Source organism: Gymnodraco acuticeps, unplaced genomic scaffold (assembly GCF_902827175.1).
Source record: "Gymnodraco acuticeps unplaced genomic scaffold, fGymAcu1.1, whole genome shotgun sequence".
NCBI classification, from domain to species: Eukaryota; Metazoa; Chordata; class Actinopteri; order Perciformes; family Bathydraconidae; genus Gymnodraco; species Gymnodraco acuticeps.
In genome coordinates this window covers 279,848-301,072 of record NW_022989821.1, presented here as the reverse complement: position 1 = coordinate 301,072, position 21,225 = coordinate 279,848, and the positions used below count along the sequence as shown (strand labels likewise).

Below are 21,225 nucleotides of genomic sequence, written 5' to 3'. Positions count from 1 at the left end.
GCAGTATGAATAGCCTTAAAAAACAAACAACCCACTCCATGGTAACGAGAGTCATATTTCTGACCCATATGCCCTAAGTGAAGCCGTTAGTCTCATCTAACTGACCCAAGGGTTGGTGCTGGTGTGACAGTTCCAAGTGTTCAGAGCAGACGTCAAGCTTCCAGTTCATGGCTCGGTGGGGGGGAGCAGACCCACGTGAGACAGTATCAAGGCTGTAATGTTCAGTGTGAGGAGCGTCATTCTCTCTGGGAGCAGGAAATGGTGTCCATTCTCGGACCAAACCATTAATGTCATGTAGAGCAGCCATAGCATCTCTGTGACTGCACTCAGCCGGACTGTAGCAGGGTAGAGCTGGGTGACTCTTAGTGAAGCTGTCCAACGCCATTAGACAAAATGGAACCACGTGCTAACAAAAGGACACAGGGGCATCAATGTCTCTCTTTACCATTGGCCTAATCATAAACAAATTAGTGGGAAAAATGTGGAACACTAATCCATCATGTGGAATGTTGAGTTAATTTAAATAATTACTTATGGGTTGAAATTAACATTAACATTAGAACTAAAGTCAGTTAACAAATTGGACTTGCACAGATCAGTAATCAATACACCATTTTCCCAGCTCTGTGATGAAAACGATAACAAGCAGGGATGCAAACTTGTCATCTTTTGGGGAAATTTGCCGATTTGAATCCAAAATAGGTCGTTTTTGTGATTCATGTTGATCTGCAATAAAATATTATTGGGGTATGGACAGGGTTGCTAACTTTGGCTGGAGTGAGATTTTGATATCATGGGTTTAATTACACACATGCGCACGAAGTGACTGCTATCGTGTCAGTAGCGGGACCTTAGCATATATTTAGGATATATATATATAATATATATATACAAATACACAATATTGGACACAGACTATAAAGGGCACACAGTTTCATTAAATAATGAAAGTCAAACACATGTTTGTTTCCACTGTTTTATTGTGTGCCTGTCGCGATAAGCAACTTATTGACTTATCGGCTCCCGAGTATTTGCGATATTTGCGTTGGGTAATCTATGGTAGGGCTAACCCATACAGTGGTGGGGCTCAAATCAGCATTTGAAATGTAATTACATACACGCTATATCGCCCCTTTGTCAGTGAAACGCCACGCGTGAGGTTTAGATTATTTCCCTGTCTCAATCCAAATTGAACTGTATGAAATAAAAGGGCACATTTGTGTTGTAGTAAATAAAAAGGGCGACCTGGAGGCAATCCTGCCATTTCCTCACAAGTGAAATAGTTGACATGTTGAAACCCAACCCCCGCTTGGGGTCTGGGGGGATTCTCCCCCAGGAGATGTTTTGAAATACTAACATAAAATACACATTCTCTCTTTAGAGGAAAAAATAAATCCATCTATTACTACACGACATATTTAAATGAAACTGAACCTGCTGCTCCTCGGGAAGAGGCTGTGTGAATTACTTTACATTACCCCATTGTTCTGTGTGTCAATGGAAGGTTTCTGGCTAACGTTAGCTTAGGTACTCAGAGTGTAGGAATACTAAGTTACAGTAAAAGTACTGCATTCAAAATGTTACTCAAGTAAAAGTATACAAGTATTGTCATCAAAATATAGTGAAAATAGCGACAGTAAAAGTAGTCACTGTGCAGATTGGTTTATTTCAGAATAATATATATGATATGTTTTATAATGATTGATCATGAAAGTGTTCTCAAAGCTGGTAAAGGTGCAGCTAGTTTGAATGACTTTGTATACTGCATACGGTAGCTGGTGGATTCACTCCAGGTGGAACTAAAGTCTGATTCAACACTTGATTAGATTTCACATCATTCATCCACATCTGAAAGTAACTAAAAGGTATTAGATACATGTAGTGGAGCAGAAATACACCATGTACCACTGAACTGTAGTGGAGCAGAAGAATAAAGTAGCAAAACATTTTAAATACTCAAATGAAGTACCAGTATCTCAAAATTGTGCCCAAGTATAGTACTTGTTGAGTTTATGAACTTAGTTACTTTACACCAGTGGCTATACAGATAGAAAGAGTGCTGAAATTAGATCTTCCTTTGTGCTCAGGCTCATAAAACCCCCAACGCACCGTGCTGTAGTCTGCTTCAGATTATCTTTTCCTTCCAGAGGTCACGCCTGTCTCTGACCCCGTGTCTTGCGTTTTATTTTATTTTTTTCTTCTGCAGCACCAAGCAGAGTAAAGAAAAGGAGGGGATTTTGACTAGAAATAATTTGAAACAGTTTAATAAAGAATGTTGAACTATATTTAAAACTGTAATTGAACTTCAATTTATATCAATTCTCCAATTCCAGTGGCCAGTTGGAAACAGATAATGACAAAGTTTTCATTTTGCATCAATCGTGCAAAAAGGTTCAATCACCATTATGTCTGAGTCTTGTCTTATCTGCTTTAAATAATAATAATTTAATAAATGAAACAAATAATACAACATTGACCTATTTGAGCAGACAGATGACCCGCAGTGATGCCTCTGAGGTTCCCGGGTGTAAAACAGAGGCTTTTTGCTATTTATTTTCCTTTTGCGGAAATTTAGATTACAATGTATAATTTTGCTCTACATCCCTACATCATGCATTTATTTTTATTTTTTTCAAGTAATTTACTTTTGGTGAGATAACTAAAGTTTAGTTCATTTTACCTTGGCTGTGGACTGATTCATTATTAGTTGTTACAGAGCATGCACAAGACGGCGGGTAGACAAACAAACACGAAACAATTATACAAACAAACATGAACCCGCAACAAATATCAGGTGACAGCTAAACTCATCCAGCTTAATTTAATCCGAATTAGGAGGTTTTCAGAGGGGGTAGGGAATTATATTTAATATGAGTACCTTCTTACTCATATATACTTGTACAAGTGCTAAGAACGGAATCTGCTGAAGAGTAATAACTACATTATTCTCAATCAACAACCACTATGCTAATTTAGTGGTGCTCTGCCCTCCCCGATCCGGAGAGCAGAGACTTTTTATTTTTTGCTACCCTTTCTCTCCAAGAACAGCCCAGTTAACTCTAGTCCACGACCAGCCTATACATCCGCCATTGAGTTCACCCCAACGGTGAAACACAGTTTTGTTTCTACGCTTGCTTGCCACTGCGCACCTGTGATCAATTAGCCTATAATTTTTATGTATGCACCCCGGACCGCCACCAGCTGCTCCAGCAACGTAGGGAACGCTTTCAAGCAACGTAGAAAATGTTCCTCCAGCAGAGTAGAGAGCTGTGGCGCATCGGGCGATGCACGCACCTCGTGCTGCCCCAGCCTTACCAGCAATGCAGAAGATGGTCACAGGCAACGGGTGCTTTTAGACCATCCCGTTTTTAATTGAGATGGCGGTGGTGTGAGTTAAAGATATAGACAAAAGGGCTGTGACTTTCTTCCTCTCATCTGCACGGCTGCAGCCACCCAGACAGGGGAAGTTACACACACACCCCCGACTGCTGCTGGAGCCGTGCCCACAGAGGCAATGGAGGAAAATATCTTTGGCTGCTTATTTTAAACAGCTGTTTTGGCCACTGAAATCCCCCAGAATTCGGCGATTTGTTCAATACAAAACTTTACATTGCTTTTAAACAGAAGTTCCACATTACTGATGCCCTCTTTAAGGTATCTCCGAATATTTGCCGTGCACACACACAGAGGAAACCAAAAATATTGCATCTATCTGTTCCACAGGTAATTTTTATACCGTCAATCACAGAGTCTGGCGAGGCAATGTCAAAATATAGATTTGAAATTACACTCACCAGCTCGACGATCTGTTGGTAACTGTTCGCGACGCCAATTGTGAAGTAAAAACTTCTTTGCAGCAATGTTGAGCCAATCATCAAATGAGGGAAACTGGATTCGCCTGTCAATACACTGATATTTATTGAGAGACAAACGGCCGGAGAGATCACAGTATACTACAGTTCTCATGTAAGATACCAGCCAACTCTGAAGACAAAAGCGCCAAGAACACATCTATACCTCAGAAGAGGAGGGCCCTAAAACACGCGGGTTTTCCTTTAATGCATGCCAGATGTCGAGACAAAGACTCGTTGCATTGTAAACCCACATGAGCCAAGCTTCTCCCCCCACAAAATATCAGATGACCTCTTGACCTGTGTCTTCCTGAGAAGCTATGGATCACATTACAGGCAGGAATACACTTTAACCATTAAACAGATTCCCGAGGACAAGTCACTAAACTCTATATACTTTAACAAGACTAAAATATTCCTTTACAGTGGGTATAGCCTCTGCTCTCAGCATAGTCTTGCCCTTTTTTGTCTTGACCAACTGGTCTGCATCAAAATGTGACTGCGGAGTGACTTGAGGTTACTTCACACACAGAACAACTGTGTCTGAATCTTGTCTGCCCACATACATATTCCATAGTGGTTGAATACACAGTATTAGGAAACACTTTATACTTACTGGACATGTTATACTCATTACATACTGTATATCAAATATGACCAAGAATGTGAGACAACTTTATAGAAATTCATATCACATCTGTTACTGATGCCATTTGTCATCTTTGTTCCCAACTTCAGTTGGGAACAAAGACCACACCTTATCTCCCCAAGGCAATTTCCCATCCAATAGGTGTGCTATATAGGTGTGTATAACCAGGGCTGCACATAACTGGTGCGCAGGTGCGCATGCGCACCTCCGCCAAAAAAAGAGCACCGGGTCATTTGAAACAAAGCGCATTTGCGTACCAACATTGAGAAGGAGAGAGAGAAGAGAAAAGAGAAAATAGAGGAGAGAGGAGAGATGAGAGAGAGAGAGAAGAGAAAATAGAGGAGAGATGAGAGAGAGAGAAGAGAGAGAGAAAGATATTTGCGAGTTGCATGAACCATGATATGAACTCAGGGCCGGCCCGTAGAGCTGGCTAGATGTTCGCCTAGGGCGCCAGATCTGGGGAGGTGCTGCGCTGGCAGTTCTGGGAGGGAAAAAAACATTTTGACCGGTGGGGCTCATCCTAATTTTCGGCCTTGATGTAACAATATTCACAATTAAGTAAATGTAACACCCTTTACACCCCGGTTCCACGTTTCATTTGCCCTGTACGATGGGCGCTGTAAGTGATGAAAATGGGGGATGTTGGCTTATCTGGCGCCCGCAGCTCACAGACAAAATGCGAGTGAGCGAGGGAGAGAGGGAGGGTGGTACCAGCGCTGTTGTTATTATAATCTGGTGCCGTGCTAGCTGCTCTAACGGAGATAAGAAGAAGATGTTTCTACAATAATGTGGAGGGAGAGTCCTCTCCAGTCAGACTGAGAGGCTGATAAATTAACTACAGCTCAGTGAGGTAAAGGACTCTTAGTCTAAATTCAAACGGTTTGGTCACAATTTATGTAAACACATATTTCCAAGGCACTCCTTCGTAATTATTGGGATAAGCAAGTTTTAAATCATTTCAATGTATATACTATAGGACAGTAACCAAAAATATCCTTTAACACTGGAGATTAAAAAAAAATGCATAAATAAATAAATGTTAAGGTAAAATAAGATATGAATGAACAACACAAATAAAATAAGTTACATTAATTTGTTATTGGCTATGGTAGGTTATTGGTTATGTTTACATACTTATTTGATTACATCCACTTGTCTAAGATGACAACAGAGACTTTCGACCCAAAACTAGCTGTTGACTTGTGGATGCAAGCAGCTAATCAGACTCAACCAGAGAGAAAGAAGTAGGCCTACATCATCAGCTACCATGTCTGACAGAGAGGAAGACAGTGAGGAGAACAGTCAGGAGGGTAGTGATGACAGCTTGTAGGATTACTGGTCGTGCTAATGTTGTCTTGTGTTGTGTTCACCTGTGCATGTGTGTTCTGTGTTCACCTCTGCATGTGTGTTCAGTGCCGTGTGTCTGGCAAATAAAGTCAAGACCCCCTCAAAAGTTACGGTTTATTTCATTTTAAGGATGAGCACCAAGCAACATCTCCAGGTGCTCCTTTGAGAACCAGGGCAAAAAAGTTATGTGCACCCCTGTGTATAACCCTTTCTCCTGTCTGTTACTCCCTCTTTCAGCACAAGAACCAGAGGGGGATTCAATGGAGCCTGAATACCTGCACTGAGACCCTCACCCTGCACCCTGAGTCTCAACTCTCAGTGTTTTTCAAGCCTTTCCCTGTTTTTTTGTATTAAACAAAACATTAAGCTTTCCCAATGGTGTGGTTTCGTTTTGTGAAAAAGTGCAAATGCAGTGTTTGTATATAATTACATCACATATTTTGTTGCTGTTGGTCATGAAATTGCTCCTGCTGACTTGAGCCAGCCATTTTTTCCTCCGCTCTGTGTCAGTGGGGAAGCCGTACATTTGTACTCCTTTCTCAGAGCGATTTGAGCATCCCCAGGCAGCACAGCAAACCAAGGTGGCGACTAGGAGGCAGCACAGCAAACCAGGACAACACGGAGGAAAAGGCACAGACAAACTGCATGATATGCTATTCAATGTTTATTGAATTCCATGTATTTGCAATGGATGTTCCTAAAACAACACATTTAACATCATCATCATCTTCATCATCATGCTGCTGCTGCTGCTAGTCCTTTGATAGTCACCTGTCGGTCTCCTGTCCTTTCTGAAAGCCATAAAGATGACATTAGTCATTTAGATAACTTGTGTCCTCAATTACCATGGGATTACTGAAACTACCATGAATTTAAGAAAATGGTAGAAATTAATCTAATCTGAATTTTAAAGCATTACTTTAGATCCCCTCCCTCTAAATATATCAATAAACATTAGAAAGTGATGCTCCTGACTACCATACAAGTTTAAGAAGATAATATTGGTTTTAAAGAATTCAAAGCTATAAATAAACAGCAACAGGCTCTTTAACCAAGGCACTGTTAGCCAAACATGTAAACTAGTTGTTCACACTAATCCTAATATTATCACTTAATATTAGCAAATTCTATTTTATTATTTAAAACATATTGATGTAAATACATACACATATCGATTTGTTGTATAAATATTGCAAATCAAAACCTTTATTCACTAATAATTACCAAAAATCGTAGTTCTATCTCCTGTTATCAATGCATTCACATTGCCCGCCATGAACTTCCGGGGAACGATCCTCTTCTACATGAACCACGTGACGATAACCGTTTTTGGACTTCCGTTGTCGTAACTCTTCAATAGAGTGGCGAAGTCACGCCCATCTACTTCCGGTCCATGGGACCCCGGAAGCGAAAAATTATACATTTAATTCAATGGAGAGAGAAAACGTATCTTTTGATCCCGTTTGAATTGTGCCACGAACTACACATATGATGTTTGTCAATCTTAAACAATCATTTCCATGTCAAAAAAGTCACATTTTGTCATAAAACTGTTGAAATATAAGACTATGAAAAATACGCGACAACAAAGACTACAAATCCCAAATCCCATTCTGGGTCGCGTAAGTGATGTCACCGGCGATAATGCTCCAAGTGGTTGGTTCACTTTTACAAGATGCCTGTGTGCTTTGTACCAGGTTGTAATCACAAAAGTGATCATACCACTTGCTCGTTCTATCGCTTCCCGTCTAATGAAAGGACCAGGAGTCGCTGGATCAGACATATCAGGTAATATCATAGGTAATATACATGCTGTGCATGTAACATAGTCAAGTTAGCTACCTAGCTAGTAGCGACGAGTAGCGAGCACGTTAGTTAGCATTACATTACTTAGCCTTGTCATTTTTAGTAGCCTTACCATGAAGTTATTATTTTATTACATGAAGTAAACCAACATGTTAAACAGTAAGAGTAGTCATGATGGTAAGTATTTCGTGAAACATTTGAAGAGTAGCCTACTGCGCCCTCCACCAGGTGCTAAGGAAGCAGTTCAGGGAGAGTCGAAGGTCCAAAAGGTTAAACCTCGCATTATCATTAAGAGAGACACAAAACATTTTGTTGAGCAGGGTTTTGTGCATGATCTGTTTGATTTTGATTGGGGTAAAATCGATCTGTGTGCTGATGTGGAAACCGCATGGTCTTATTTTTATCTTGGTTTTATGGAGATCATTGATAGACATGCACCCCTGCGTAAATTTAGAGTAAAGGGACGAGACAATCCTTGGTTTTCTGCTGAGCTGTCTAGTCTGCTTCATGAGAGAAACAAGGCCTGGGCAAAGGCTAGGCAATCAGGCTCAGAGGTAGAGTGGCTGCGTTTTAGGCAGCTAAGGAATAGCTTCACTTCAAATGTCAAAAGTGCAAAGTCGAAGTACTATTTGTCAGTTACCACAGAAAACCTAAATAATCCTAGGAAATTTTGGAAAGCAATAAAATCGATATCCACCGGTGATATCCGTAATGAGCTACCTCCGTGCCTTACCATAGCATCTGGCACTATATCGGACAGGGCCACCATGTTAAATTGCTTTAATGAGCATTTTGTGTCCTGCGGTTCTATGTTTGATTCTGTTTCTAACTCTGCTTCTGTGAACACCCCAATCCGTGACTCTGAACAATGTGTTCTGGAAAACCCTTTCAGTTTTACTCCTTTTACTGTCAATGTTGTTCATGAAGCCTTATCTAAGCTAGATCCTAAGAAACCGGCTGGCCCGGACAACGTAGAACCTTTCTTTTTAAAGATAGCTGCAGATTTTATTGCTCTTCCTCTTACTACTCTTTTTAACCTCTCCCTCGGCACAAATACAATTCCAAAAGTATGGAAGTCAGCTTATGTCTTGCCTTTGCTAAAAGGAGGGGAGGCAACTATTTTAAATAACTATAGGCCAATCTCTAAATTGTCAGTTCTGGCGAAGGTGCTCGAATGCCTAGTGAGTGAACAGGTAAAGGAGTTTTTATGTAAAAATGATATCCTGTCTAAACATCAGTCAGGCTTCAGAAAACAACATAGCACCATCACTGCCACAATGAAAGTGGTGAATGACATTACGAGTATTTTAGACAATAAGCAGAGTTGTGCAGCTCTATTTATTGACCTTTCCAAAGCGTTTGATACCGTCGATCATCGCATCTTAAAGCAGAGGCTACTCAGTATCGGCATATCCAGCCATGCAGTGGGTTGGTTTGTGAACTACCTCTCTGAAAGGTCCCAATGTGTTCACTTTGATGGGCTGTCTTCTGAGTGGTTAAACATTGCTAATGGTGTTCCTCAAGGTTCTGTTTTAGGTCCACTTTTATTCTCCATATATATCAACAGTTTAGGTGAAAATGTGAATGAAGCTACTTTACATTTTTATGCTGATGATACCGTGATGTATTGTGCAGGTCCCTCCATTAAGGAGGCTGGTGTTAAATTACAGGCTGTTTTTAACATTATTCTGACTCAGCTTGCTGAACTTAAGCTTATTTTAAATGTTGATAAAACCAAGGTAATGCTATTTTCAAAAGCTAAAAAGACACCAGAGCCTGTTTTGGATATTGTTACTATGCAAGGACAAGTACTTGAAGTGGTTACCAGTTATAAATACCTAGGTATCTGGCTTGATGATTGTCTTACTTTTAAACTTCATGTCAATAACCTGCTTAAAAAGCTGAGGGTTAGACTAGGTTTCTTTTTCAGAAACAAGTCCTGTTTCTCTTTTGAAGCCAAGAAAAGGCTAGTCACTGTGACCTTTTTACTTGTGCTGGACTATGGTGATTTGATCTATATTAATGCACCTGCCTATTGCCTGAACAAGTTAGATGCCGCCTTACTCATCACTGTATGCCAAGGCAGTTCTCATTCATAACACTCTGTTCGATGTCTCACTATGGGATGCGCCTCATCGCGGAGCAAACAGAAGCATCAATCTCATTACGCCAATCCTGATTGGCTGGTGATCTTGACGTCAGCGTCAGGGAATCACCCCCTATAAGTAGCTTGCGCCACGACGCATGCATCATTCAAACACCTCTTCTCGCTTCAGAGCACATCTCTATAGTAGCCGGACAAGCTTAACGGTCCACAGACTGAACCCAAATATAACCATTTCGGTCGACAGGCGCTCGCCGGCTACTCCTTCTGCTTCGCAAGAAGACGGTAATACTAACGCCAGTTAGTATTAAAATCGACCTCGCCGTTCTTTCCCCGGAAAGTAAGGTAAGGTTTTTGATTTTTCTCAAGCTAGCTACGCACCCGTTGCTAGCTAGCTTCCCCTTACTACCGACACCACGGTAGCGAGGACGCTTTTCGTTTTCTCTCTCACGGAGGAGAAAAGGATTAGAAGTATATTGACACACCAGTCAATATTCTTTGAGAACAAAGGACCCACACCGTCCCCTTTTTCTCCGGATTAAGGACGGGTTGGAAACACTTTTTCTCTCAACGACGTACCTGTTACGAGCGGGTCCTCTCCACGCCACGAGGCGAACAAGATGGACGCCTCTCCCCCTCACACCAGAGGAGTCAGGGACTCGAAGGCTCGGTCATGCGGCTGCGGGTTGAAGATAGCAGGCACAGACTCACACCAGGTCTGCCCGTCCTGCCTCGGGCTGAAACACGCCCAGGAGGCTATCGACAACCCCGGCTCGTGCGGGCATTGCGCCCTTTTCACCCGAAAGAGCCTCCACCGACGGCTAGCACACCAAGCTAGCTTGTTGGAACAGGACACCCTCATGTCCACTGATTCGCCGTTTGGCAATCAAGACACGGGGGCGTCTGCTGCAGAGACTGAGCCCCTCACTATGTCGGTCTGGGGCTCACTAACAGCGGCAGCTGCGGAACCGGGATCCCACGCCATGTTAGGCCGGGACCCGGTGGCGGCAAGAGACGCGGGAACGGAGCCCCACGCCTCACCAGGCGGGAGCTCCCGGCGAGACCTCACCATGGTCTCACCCGCGGGGAATGTCCTGGACTTAGACTACATGGGGGACAAAGAGGACACCTCTGAGTCCCTCCTGTCTGATTCGGATGAGCAAGAAGAATATATCTTCATGTCATCGGCTCAAACGGCAAAGCCGGGAGCGATGGCTGCTCTCCTGGGCGATAGCACACCAGCTTCGCCCTGTCTGAGCAGGGACCTGCAGGCCGCGTGTCAGCGCGCTGCGTCCAGGCTAGACATCCCGTGGCCCGAAAGGGCCAAGGAGACCGCCAGGTCCCGTTACGAGGGGAAACATTCTCCCCAAGCAACGAGGACAAGGAGGCAACTCCTCCCGGTCTTCCCGGAGATGTTGGATGAGGTGTCGGTCTCGTGGAGGGACCGACCCTTTACCAACAAGGCCCCAATCCAGGGTGCCTCCTCCCTAGACTGCGACGGTATGGAGAGGCTCGGCCTGCTCCGCATACCGCCGATGGAACTGCTGGTGGCAACCCACCTCCTACCGAGGATGGGCCCGTCACCAAGCAGGAACCCAACGCTGCCAGCGAAGGTGGACCGTTTCCAGTCAACCATGACGGAACGGTCCTACAGAGCCGCAGCGTTGTCCGCCAGGGCTCTGAATGTTTCCTCACTGCTAACCGCATACCAAGCGGAGCTCTGTGAGGATATGTCGAGTAATCCTGGACGAGGCCATTCTGGACGAGTTGGCCGCGGTCACAGACATTTGTCTCCGTGTCCAACGCTGCGCCGTCCAGGCCACGGGCAAAACAATGGGGATCATGGTGGTGCAGGAAAGAGCTAGATGGCTCAACCTCCCCAATCCCCTCCACCTCTGCCTCCCTCGAAGGGCCCAGCCGCTGCCTTCGCAGCGGCAGCCCTTCGTCCAAGCTGCGAACACTGCTCGGTTAAAAATACCGAAAGCGCAGAGGTCGCAGTCCGCCCCGAGTCCCCAGCCCAGGCAGGGGACGAGGGCGAGCTGGCCTAGAAAATCTCCGGTTCCGGCTGCAGCCCAGGCGCAGCCAACCCAGAATTTCGGCCAGCAGTCGAGGAAGAAGAAGCGAGCGGCGCGACAGCCCCTCCTTCTCCCCTCTGTGACAGAGCTGGAAGTCTACGGTTCCCCAGCTCTAAATGTGTTCCCGCCGCCTCGAGAGATGCCTCAACACCATCCTCAAGTCCGCATAAACACATGTCACACACTTATTGATTTTTCTGTCACAAATCATTTTCCGCTGACGCATCCAGGCTTCGAGCCAAGGGCGCAGCTTGGAAAAATGAAAAGAAAAACAATAAACAGTCCGTCAACTGTTCCCCTTCTGAGAGCAGCTACGGCCTCTCTCAAAGGGCCGACAATTGACGGGTCTGTGAAGGCACCACCGTCACGCGCATGCGCAGTGCCGGCTGGGGCTGTAAAGGCACCACCGTCACGCGCATGCGCAGTGCCGACTGGGGTCGTGAAGACACCACCGTCACGCGCATGCGCAGTGCCGGCTGGAGCTGTAAAGGCACCACCGTCACGCGCATGCGCAGTGCCGGCTGGGGTTGTGAAGGCACCATCGCCACGCGCATGCGCAGTGCCGGCTGGAGCCGTAAGGGCACCACCGCCACACGCATGTGCTGTGTCGGTGGGGATTGTCGAAATGGGGCACCACAGTGCTCAGACACTGGAGGGCCCCATAACACAACAAATAGAGACTCAGAGGGGAAGAGACGTGACATCTCAGCTGGCTCTAAGGAGCATACAGCGGGAGATGCTCACGACATCTGCTTGGGTTTCTCAAGACGGTTACACGGAGCTACAGACTCCAAGTCACCGTCACCCCCCCTCGCCTCTCGGGCTATCTGTATTCACAAGCCCGGGGAGAGTCAACCCATATTCTGGAGAGAGAGATTCTCTCTCTCCTAGAAAGGAGGGTTTTATCTATAATGCCCGCCGAGCAGAGTCAGATTACGCAGACAAATGTCCTCGTAAAGCACCTGCTCAACATGGGTCTCATAATAAAACCAAACCCTGCGCGCCACGGCGTGCGGAGAGTATTGGTTATTATGAAATGCGTAGTGGCACTACGCCACTGGCCGCACCCGACTTTTCTAGTACGGGGCGCGCCTACGGGTGCCGTCCTTTCACGGAAGGTGGCCACCACGGACGCATGTCTGACAGGCTGATAGGGTATTTACGAAGGTCACCCGGTGAGGGGTCTCTGGAGCAGAGACCTCCAGCGGGCGCACGTAAATCACCCGGAGCTTTTAGCGGTGTTCCCCACCCTAAAACGCTCTCTGCCTTCTCTCAGAGGACACCATGTCCTCGTGAGGACAGACAACACGACCACAGTATCGTGTATGAACCGCCAAGGGAGGTTGCGTTGTCTCCAGTCACACACACTGGCACACAAACTTATCCCTTGGAGCGGCAGACGTCTCCTCTCTCTGAGAGTGACGCATGTACCAGGAGTGATGAACCTCGGGACAGAACTACTGTCCAGAGGTGCACCACTCTATGCAGACTGGACTCCACATCCAAGGATCGTGAGTCCGCTGTGGGTGCGTTACGGCAGAGCCGCGTTAAATCTGTTTGCATAAAGAGAAAATGCTCAATGACAGCTGTTCTCTTTAATGCACGATTTAAACGCACCGTTAGGCGTGGACGCACTCGTACACGATTGACCTCCGGGTCTTCTGTACGCGTTCCCACCCCTGGCTCTGATACCCCCAACTCTGGCCAGAGTGAAGGAGCAACGCCACACACTTATCCTGATGGCTCCGCCTTAGCCCGCAACGTACGGGCTGGCGGAGATATATCGGCTGTTGTGCGGGCAGCCATGGCAGCCCCCTCTACGCAGGGACAGATTGTCTCAGGCGGGGGGGGCGATCCTTCATCCACGCCCAGAGCGCGGGGCACTATGGGCCTGACCCGTGAGTGGTACAATCTGAATACAGTGGGACTCCCTCAGAAGGTGATAAACACTATTCAGAGTGCGAGAGCTTCCTCCACCAGGTCTCTTTATGACTGTAAGTGGAGGGTGTTTGAGGAGTGGTGCCTTCAAGAAGGACACATCTCCTTTCAATGTCCTGTCGGGGTGATTTTATCATTTCTACAGGACTTGATCGATAAACACAGAGCTTTCTCCACGATCAAGGTGTACCTGGCTGCTATTGCTGCATGCCATGTGGGCTTTGAGGGTAAGACGGCTAGCCAACATCCTTTGGTCTGCCGTTTTATGAAGGGAGCTCGCAGGCTCCTCCCTGTCTCCAGGTCACTGGTGCCCTTATGGGACTTGGCAGTGGTTTTAAATGGGCTCAGAATGACCCCATTTGAACCCCTGGAAGGAGCTGACATGAAACATCTGTCACTCAAGACAGTGCTGTTACTGGCCCTGGCATCCGCCAAACGGGTCAGTGATATTCATGCGCTGTCTGTACATCCTTCATGCACTCAGTTCGCCCCAGGGCAAACGAGAGTGTTGTTGAAGCCCAACCCTGCCTTTACACCAAAGGTGGTTGGTTCGTGTACCCCAATTGACATTGAGGCATTTCCTCCGCCGCTGGTTTCCTCCGGGGAACAGCAGCAGGATCTGTTGTGCCCAGTCCGTGCTTTACGCACATATATGGACAGATCAAAGGAGCTTCGTCTTAATGACCAACTCTTTGTGTCCTGGGCTAACCCTCACAAGGGCAAGCCTGTTACTAAGCAACGGCTCTCCCACTGGATTGTGGAAGCAATTGCTTTGGCCTATACGAGTCAGAGTTTGCAAGCACCTTCGGGTCTGCGGGCTCACTCGACTCGGGGCCTGGCTACATCCTGGGCTTTGTTCAAGGGTGTTTCCACCCAAGACATCTGTGCAGCGGCGAGCTGGTCCTCGCCGCTCACTTTTGTGCGCTTTTACAGGCTAGACGTCTCCGCTCCAAGCGTGGCCCGAGCAGTGCTGGGCACCTTGTTGAGTCGGGACTCTACCTGTTAAGGTTCTGTTTGGTTGATGATTTTCGAGATAAGCTCGTCTGGCAATACGGGAGCTACAATTTCCCATAGTGAGACATCGAACGGAGTGTTATGAATGAGAACTATAGGTTACTTACGTAACCCCAGTTCTCAGAGTAACATGAAGTGAGATGTCTCACCAGACGGCCCTCCTTGCTATGGTGAAGCGAGAAGAGGTACTTATTTTTTAATGATGCATGCGTCGTGGCGCAAGCTACTTATAGGGGGTGATTCCCTGACGCTGACGTCAAGATCAGCAGCCAATCAGGATTGGCGTAATGAGATTGATGCTTCTGTTTGCTCCGCGATGAGGCGCATCCCATAGTGAGACATCTCACTTCATGTTACTCTGAGAACTGGGGTTACGTAAGTAACCTATAGGTTTGCCATCACTTACTGTAAAGAGGCTCAGTCATTGGTACACGTTTATTTATAAAGCTTTGTTGGGTAAACTCCCATATTATATCTGCTGTCTGATAACACAGAGAGTTGCAAGCAGCTATTGTCTGAGATCGCATGATGTAGTATTGTTAGATGTGCCAAGAGCAAGGACTGTCTCAGGTAAGACAGCTTTTATGTGCGCAGCGCCACTTGCTTGGAACAATCTTCAGCAAGAATTGAAACTGAGCAATCTCATTCCTCTGCATGTTTTTAAAGCTAGGCTAAATGAAATGCTCGTTGATACTATGGCCACTTGTAAATGTCTATAACTATCTAAATGTATCCTGTAAATATAATGTATAATGTCCTTTATTGTTTTATGTTTGATGTGGAACCTATATGCTGCAGGTCTCCCTTGAAAAAGAGATCTATGATCTCAATGGGACCAATCTGGTTAAATAAAGGTTTGAAATGAAATGAAATGAAAATGTTTCCATAGTTTTGTCCTCTTGTCTGATTGTTGTTATTGTTTGTTTTTTCTGTATTTTTTGTAATTTGTGTTGTATTGGTTGTGATTGTACATTGTATTTTTCTAAATGTGTATGAATAAAAAATGTTTAAACATTTGATCAACAATAAAAAAGGATTTGGTCACGATCTAGACTCAGTGTGTAGTTTATTAATTAATCAATGCTCTCTACATTAGGAAAACACATACCAGTGTACCAGAGGGAGTCACACACAGCTGTGCCTAGATAACAACAATCCTTGAATCTACACACAGCAAATAAAGTCAAATGACACAACGAGAAAAAGGAGATCACACATACAGTATAGTCGATATAAAACTGGCCGCTTCAATCTGAAGAGCAACTAAAACAAAACACGGGAGTGTACCTTGTTCTTGTGAACACTAATGTTATCCACAGCATACACAGAGACCACGAAGTTCTTAAGGAGAAAAATAGTTACTAAAACAAAACACGTTAGTGTACCTTGTTAGCTAATGTTAGCTAGCTGACATTAACGTTACACATTGCACTCATATTACTCACCGGTCCCGCATGCTGGCTCTTACAGAACCGACTAACTCCCCTTTCGTGTATGTACAGCTCTCAACATGCCCAGACTTGTAGTGATGTTCACCTCGTTTTATACTTTTCACCTCATTCTGAAAGGTGACAGGTGAAATTTGCTAACGTGAAATATATTTTTATTTTATTTTGTAAAACCAGCATTATATTTTTAAATTATTTTTACATTTTATTTCGAAAACCGGAAGTGGGGTGGGACATCCGCTGGAGGGGGCGGGACTTCCGGTGGAAGGGGGCGGGGCTTATATGTGTGACCTGTCACTTTTCTATGCATACTAATGAGACGAAAGTGGCATGTGTATAACTACTCTGGTGGTATCATTTCATCAACAGTTTTGAGTCTTACCAGCTAGCTAACACGAGAGAAAAACGTAGCTAAACTCCAAACTAAGTTGTTATTGCTGCTTATGTCCATAGATTGCACCTTTGGTGAGTAAAGTAATGAGTAATGACTAAGATTACTGACTCTTGACTTAACCCTAACCCTGAAATGTTATTTTTAGTATTTTTAAATATGAAGTCCCTCAGATCGCGTTGTCCACCTGGTTGCTTGGCCATTGTGATGACCTTTACCTGCGCTTCTGGCATCGATCAAACAGGCGCATCACGGCGCTCTGGCGCCCTCTAGGGCAATCGCATAGCATAGCGTCAGTGACTTGGTAAAAATGTCATTGCGTGTGTGCGTGCTCCCTCGCCCACAGTATTTTACTCAAAATGCACAAAATTAATGTTGAAATAGCAGTAATACCAGTGCCACGTTCATTGATACAATTACATAAGGGATGGAAAGGGGGAATAGCAGTTTTAGGAGGGGGATGATTTTGACCGTTTTTATTTCAGGGGGGATGCCATCCCCCCTCATCCCCCCTCAACTCGAGTACTGGTTATACTTAGCTTCAGCCTCTCGTGTCATATCTGCTTCCAAAAAAACGACTTGTCAATAGTCCAAATGCCAAACTCAAGGCTTATTCTGCAATCCACTGACTTCACAGTGATTATGTCCAATTCTTATCTAAAGTGTATTGTGCTTTTCCTTAAACACACATTGCCAAACAATCTCTCAATAAGATTTCCATCAAAATAAGACACACAAACTGTAGCTTTGACAGCTTTGTCACTCTGACATCTCTGACCTTTGACCCTCTTATCTTTTATGACTTGTTTATTGTTTTATTGTCCGCTCATAAAGGATGTTGCTCAATACTGGGGTGATAAGACTTTATTGCCCCTTTGATGTGAAACCTGTCATAGTGTCCTTAGTAGGTCATTATAGTCAACGATGAAACCATTATAGTCAATGATGATAGTATGACTTTTTTAGCTCTTTATTGTTGTATTGCCCTCCTCATAAAGGACGTTGCTCAATAGGGGGTGATAAGACTATTGCCCCTTTGATGTGACACCTGTTGTAGTATCCCCTAGTAAGCCATTATAGTCAATGATGATAGTATGACTTGTTTAGGTCACCTGTTGTGGTTGTAATGCCCTCTATAAGGTAATGTTCTTTAATAGTGGGTTAATATTACTTATTTACTCTTTTGTGGTAATATAAGGTTATATGACATAGTATGTCTTTTGAAGTTGTATAGTTGGGTAATAATACTTGGACCTTGTTTGTGTTAATATGGGGTTCAAAGGGTAATCTTTGCTAGTTTATTTAAAACAAATCATTTCCCTTCTCCCCCTTTTTTTTTTTTTCCTCCACCCATGCTGTCCCTCCCACCCTGCTGCACCTATGTCTGAGCCCTAAACCCTCATACACCTCCTCACACACCCCCCTCCCACCCTGCTGCACCTACGTCAGAGCCCTAAACCCTCACACACCCCCCTCCACCCTGCTGCACCTATGAACACCGAGGGGGGGGGCTTTGAGATTTTACCTGTGATTATGTCTCTGAAAGGTGTCCACAGTGTTGTTTTTATAAAAAATAAGTCATCTTTCCAGATAATCTAATTCCTTTCTCGCAGTAAGTATAAGAATAATTGACAGAGAGGCTGTAAATATCCTCGTACTAGCGAAAGCCCTTTACTTAAATGTAACAAATCACCCTATACTCTTAACAAACGTTTTTGAGATAACAGGGTCTCCACTATTAGACCTCAGGGTTGCTCACACACAAGACTAGTGCTTGTTTTAAGTTTAGCTTAGAAAATATATTACTTTACAATAGCATCTAAAGCAGGCAGTTATAGGGGCTAGAGGAAGTATTTTCTCTCTATAAAACTGATAAGATTATATTCTGTAGCTATGAAGTGTAAAGCGAAGGTTCCCCTTAAAAACTCCAGCAGACAAACAGAGGAAGAATCTATTTCGTGCAGACCTGAACATGACAGAGAACGATAAGGAGGGGGGTTCATTTCTTTACAAGTCCCAGTTTACCCCTTTACTCTTATCAATGTTTTTGAGATAACTATGAGGGGCTGTGTACGCCAAAATTCAAAATAACCTCGCGCACACACTACTGAAAACATCTGGCCTTGCACACACACACAACTGAAATACTCTCACATTCACTACTGAACACCTCACACACACACAAAACTGAAAGTTAAACCTCACACACATACTACTGAAAATTAACCTCACACACACACAAAACTGAAAGTTAAACCTCACACACATACTACTGCAAATGAACCTCACACACACACTATTGTAATCTTCTTACATTCACTACTGAACACCTCACACACACACACTACTGAACACATCTGGCCTTGCACACACACTACTTAAAACATCTGGCCTTGCACACACACTACTCAAATACTCTCACATTAGGCTTGTTTGAGAAACATTGCGGCTCGCCTCGAAAGTAGACGAGAGTAGCCGATCGCAGCCGGGGGAGGTGTCAAAAAGCTCGTCTTAAGTCGGACAGCTCGGAGTCAGAGTCGGCTTGACTGGCTGGGTTTGCAATGGCGGAAATTGCGTTGGCGTTTTTCGTTGCAGATGAAGTGGATGCAATAGAAATCCCACATGTATTGTATGGAGAATGGCATGATGAACACCGTCTGCGGAGGTAATTACGTATCTTTTTATTTTTTAATTTGATAGGGACAGAGCATGTTAATGAACATCAGTATAAAATACAAGAAGTATAAATGTGTTTGAGCAAACGTGCTAATTTACATCCGTAGTAGGCTACCTAGGCAGGTAACAAAAACAGATACACAATACAATACACAAGTAAAAAGACACAATATATTGTTGCATCAGTTTAAATTAAAAAGTATGATCGATTATCTGGACTGATTACTTTACTCTACAGATCACAAATTGTGCAAAATTATGACACTATTAGTCTTTTTTAGTCCAATGGGATAAGATAAAAGCTACTTTACTAAAGTTATAGAAAGCAAGCAAGATAGTAGTACAAAGATACAATAAATAAACAAGAATACAACTGAAATCAAGTGAAGATAATATAGGCCTACAGCAGCAGCAGCAGTTATATATATATAATATATATATAAAGAATGTTGAATAGGTCTAATGATTTATGGTCATCATTTGCTCCTGTGTCTGCCTTCCTTAGATCCGTTCCAAAGGTCCAACAATTTGTGGAAGAAGTGGTCCCACAGTACAGTCCTTCAGACTTCAAAAGTCATTTCCGATTGTCCAGGGGACATGTGGAAGTATGTGTGTGTGTATATATATATATATAAATAAATCAAATATGTATTATCTGGACTGGTGATATTAAAAGCCATTTATTCCTTTCTACCAAACAGGATGTGATGACGACTATTGGCCCGTTCTACTGGAACAGACAGCACAGTAAAGTGCCGCTTCAAAACAGTGTTCTTGCCTGTCTGTGGACTCTATCAAACCAGGAGTCCTATAGGGGGGTTGCTGATCGTTTCAATATCACCAAATCCACTGTCTGCCTGTATCTCCATGAATTCTGTAGTCTTGTCACCACATATTTGTCTCACCACATTTCCTGGCCCACAGGGCAAGCCCTACATAATTCTGAGTTAGGATTTCGTGCAGCAGGATTTCCCAACACTGTCTGTGCGGTAGATGGATGCCACATTCCTATTGTGAAACCACACTGTGAGAACCCAGTAGCATACATCAACAGAAAACAGTTTTATTCTGTTGTGCTTACTGGGTTCTGTGACAGTAAACGGAGATTCTGTCATGTTAATGTGGGCCACCCTGGTAGCTGGCATGATGCACGGGCATTCCGGTTGTCTGCTGTTGGAAGGCTGCTTGATGAAGATCCCCAGTCCCTGGTGCCTGAGGGAATGCACATCATTGGGGACTCTGCCTACCCACTATTGCCTCAGCTTATGAGGCCATACAGGGACAATGGCCATTTAACTGCTCGGCAGCGTCGTTTCAATCAAAAATTAAATGTTGCACGCGTGGTCATTGAGCATACCTTTGGCCTACTGAAAACGAAGTTCAGGAGGCTCAAATGTTTGTACATGAAAAACATTGCAAACATTAGCATAGCAGTCACTGCCTGTTGCATACTTCACAACATGTGCTTGGAGGAAGGGGAAGCAATTGAAGTTGATGAGCAGGTTGAAGCAGCAGATAACAGGGCACCGCATCCCCAGAACCAAGATGCAGTGTTGCACAGAAATCAGATTTGTGACCTTTTTTAAAGAGCTCACACACACACACCACCCCCCGCCCCCCCCCCCACACAAATAACCACTGTCATATTCTTTGTGGAAGACATTTGTTTTTTATTTCCTTTCCTTTTATGCCCACAGTATTGAGTATGTAAGTCGCTTTGGATTAAAGCGCCTAACAAGTAACATGTAATGTCATCCAAAATGATTGGGCAAGTAAAAAATAAATGCATATATATGAAAACTAGATTTGGTCATTTTCTGCACATGTCAATAGCAGTTGACTATCTTCTTTGAAAATGAAATAACTATATATACATATGTACACATGTACTTGGCAAATAAATAATAATTGCATATAAACATTGTG

The 21,225-nt window shown here is 44.2% G+C and overlaps 1 protein-coding gene across 2 annotated transcripts; it reads left to right on the top strand.

The window, feature by feature from the left end:
* Positions 1–19,156: 19,156 nt before the first annotated feature.
* On the top strand, positions 19,157–21,084 carry LOC117558002 (putative nuclease HARBI1). Of its 2 annotated transcripts, none has more exons than XM_034233965.1 (3): positions 19,157–19,288; positions 19,805–19,904; positions 20,001–21,084. In XM_034233965.1, the coding sequence occupies exons 1-3, from the start codon at positions 19,185–19,187 to the stop codon at positions 20,883–20,885; spliced, it is 1,089 nt and encodes a 362-aa protein (XP_034089856.1). In that variant the 5' UTR covers positions 19,157–19,184; the 3' UTR covers positions 20,886–21,084. The 2 variants fall into 2 exon arrangements, with proteins under 2 accessions (XP_034089856.1, XP_034089863.1); XM_034233972.1 differs by having other exon boundaries at positions 19,805–19,908.
* Positions 21,085–21,225: the final 141 nt, after the last annotated feature.

Bases quoted from the DNA above. Each gene is read 5' to 3' on its own strand.
- LOC117558002 (XM_034233965.1), top strand. From the start codon at position 19,185: ATGGCGGAAATTGCGTTGGCGTTTTTCGTTGCAGATGAAGTGGATGCA. The intron at 19,289-19,804 runs GTAATTACGTAT...TGCCTTCCTTAG, and splicing joins GATGAACACCGTCTGCGGAG to ATCCGTTCCAAAGGTCCAAC. The intron at 19,905-20,000 runs GTATGTGTGTGT...TCTACCAAACAG, and splicing joins TGTCCAGGGGACATGTGGAA to GATGTGATGACGACTATTGG.